Source organism: Babesia bigemina, scaffold Bbigscaff_57265 (genome assembly GCF_000981445.1).
Source record: "Babesia bigemina genome assembly Bbig001, scaffold Bbigscaff_57265".
NCBI lineage: Eukaryota > Apicomplexa > Aconoidasida > Piroplasmida > Babesiidae > Babesia > Babesia bigemina.
The window spans coordinates 1-2,732 of NW_012236977.1; the positions used below are offsets into that span (position 1 = coordinate 1).

Consider the following 2,732-nt stretch of genomic DNA (forward strand, 5'->3'; position numbering starts at 1 on the left):
GTTTAAGAAAAGCGATGGATGGAGTGTGGAGCAGTATGTCGAGCAATTTAAGGTTACGATTAAAGATAAGATATCCGAGTATGTTACGGATGAATTATGTGATAAGATAACTGCTGCTCTTAAGAAATTCACTGATCCTATTGCAAATGACGAAGGAGATGTAGAGGGCTCTCTTGATGTGATTCAGAAGGCAGTTGTTACCTGTGCGGGAAAGTACAAAAATTTTGAAAACATAGTGAAAGTTTGGTTAAAAACTATATTATTGACAAATGGCGAAATTAAAGGATCATTCGAAAAGTATTTAACAGGAAATGAAGGAAATTTGCAACTTCAATATAAAGGTGTGGCCAACAGTAGAATCAGGAATGACAACATTGGGAATATCACAGACGTAATTATAAAAAGACTCTCACAAGAAAGCCAACAAGCTCAGTCTGCGGTATCCGCACATGGGCATTATAAAGACGGCGTAGAGAGCGATTTAAAGTCTATCCAGAAGTGTCTCCAAACGTTTGCGGAACAAATCGGGAATAAAGTTACTGGCGGTACATTCGAAGCATTATTGAACGGCATTGTCGCTGATATGCATAGCGCAGTACAAATGACGGACAAAATAACTACCAATAATTACATAGATCTTAATCGCGCGCTACGTTACACCTTCTATCAGCTACTTGGTATTGCGCAAGGTGCAGCGGAGAAAATCGATGAGCTGCTTGCGCAATGTAAACTTGCCAAAGTAGATGAGGCCATACAGCGTGTTGCGGGTCTTCCAGAAAAAATGTCGACTGAACTAACTCCGGTCCCCGGCATGAAAAAATTGGGCAATAACATTGAGGAAGACCTAAAAGGAAAAGTTGATGATAAGAATGTAGACGCTGCGCTAGCCACTCTTCTTCGCGAAGCGGCCACTAATGGTATCGGGAAACTGCAGGTGGCGGTGACTGCAATGGTTGATGGCCCACCTAAAATGATTAATACCACGCTTAAGGAAATCAGAGAAGAGCTGGAAAAGCTGCAAACAAGACTGCATGATGAAGGTGTAACTCATGGTGCAGACAACGGAGACTCTCCATTGGAAAAAGATGCCAATGAGCTTCACAAAAAAATTGAAGAATTTGTCACAACTACGGTGGGTAAGGATTCAACTCAGAAAGGCAGCATCTACGCAGAATTGAATGGACTTAAAAAAATAATAAAGACGCTTGGAGACAAAGTTGAGGAGGTTTCAAGTAATGTGGATGAAGTTCAAACCCAGCTTACGCTTCGTATCAAGCAAACCAATGAGTTGCTGGCAGGTGCCACCGATAAGGCGAACAGGCTGATGAGTGAATTGCATGTCGTAATTGATGCCAAAACTACAAAAATATCGCAGGAAATCCAGAAACATGCCAAACATATCTACACCAAACGAAAAACTCAAGAAGTTACCGCCCTGCAAGAAATCGTTAACAAGCAGTTCAATGAAATTGATGACATCATCAAGGCTGACATCACATTGGGCCTCAAAAGCTATTTATCAAAATTGCAAAACCAATTCATGCCACCGCTTAGTTCTTTCACTCAACCTGCACCCCGTGCCCAGCTACCCGAAAAGAAGCTCTCCGACCTGGCGCCAAAAGTCAAAGACAGTTTCAAGAATCTCTTCGATGCACTCTATATCCAACCCGACCTGCTGCCACTAACAGGCCGTATCCACGCAATTTCCAAAGCTCTCGACACCCTGCTCGCTCCCCTCACCCGCTACGACAACACTTTTACCAAAAATCTGGCGAAGGTAAAAAGCGAGATTGACGACTTCGCCCAGCAGACGTATGCCAACACCGCGCAGAAAGTGTCCAGGAGTCTCGTCCCAGGGTTGAGTGCGTTCGTGAGGGAATTGGAAAAGGCGTACGTGAGGGTGTATGATAACGGTAGAATATTTAAATGGGAATCAATTGATGAAAGTGAAAACCAAATGATGTCTAAAATCTGTTTCACTGTGGTCTCCATACTTCACAACGCCTTGAAAGTTATTAAGAAATATGGAGGAGTAAGATGGAAATTCGAGCAAATAAAACAATCTAGCGAACTCGGTAAATTCTTTGTAAATCAAGGATACAGAGTTTCCGAGAACGATAAAAAACACTGGGAGCTTCAGGAGAAGATTAGTATGACAGGCCAAACAATCCACAAACGCCTCGTTGGGGATGACGACAACCATGTTTACAAAACAGATAATATGAAGAACAGCGCACTGGAAACTCTACACGAACATCTTGAGACGTATTACCAAGTCAGCCACGTTGCCACATTCAACTCCAAAAAACGACCGTGTAACGTATTTGAAATGCTATGTTGGCTATCTGGCCTGCCGTGCAATGACGTTTATGGCGAATTGTTACAAACTGGGCTTAGTGGACCATTTGAAGATCCCAAGAAACAAAAAACAGAAGAAGGCGAAGACTTTGAATTCACCGTCACTACACCGGATGCGTTGCAGATGGAAGCGTACCCTAAGGACATTACGTACGAGGGTGTCGCCGAAGTTCCTCGCTATCTGTGCTCCAAATCCTACGATATCCTGACTACGATTTGTGGAAATGGTGACGCGTACACCCAGTACGCGGTGGATTTCTGTACCAACTCATTGAACTTGCATTACCCATCAAAGGGAGAGGAGTGTCTTGACATGCTGCTGGACATACTTCGCCGGCTGTTTCCTGTATTGCAGTTCCTACAAACTCAATGCA

General features: G+C 43.3%; 1 protein-coding gene across 1 annotated transcript; it reads left to right on the plus strand.

Moving 5' to 3' along the window:
• BBBOND_0000760 (hypothetical protein, conserved) lies at nucleotides 1-2,732 on the plus strand (the record flags this gene model as incomplete). The annotated part of the gene is made up of 1 exon (XM_012914922.1): nucleotides 1-2,732. A coding segment is annotated over one exon (2,732 nt), but the record flags the coding sequence as incomplete, so codon positions are not given.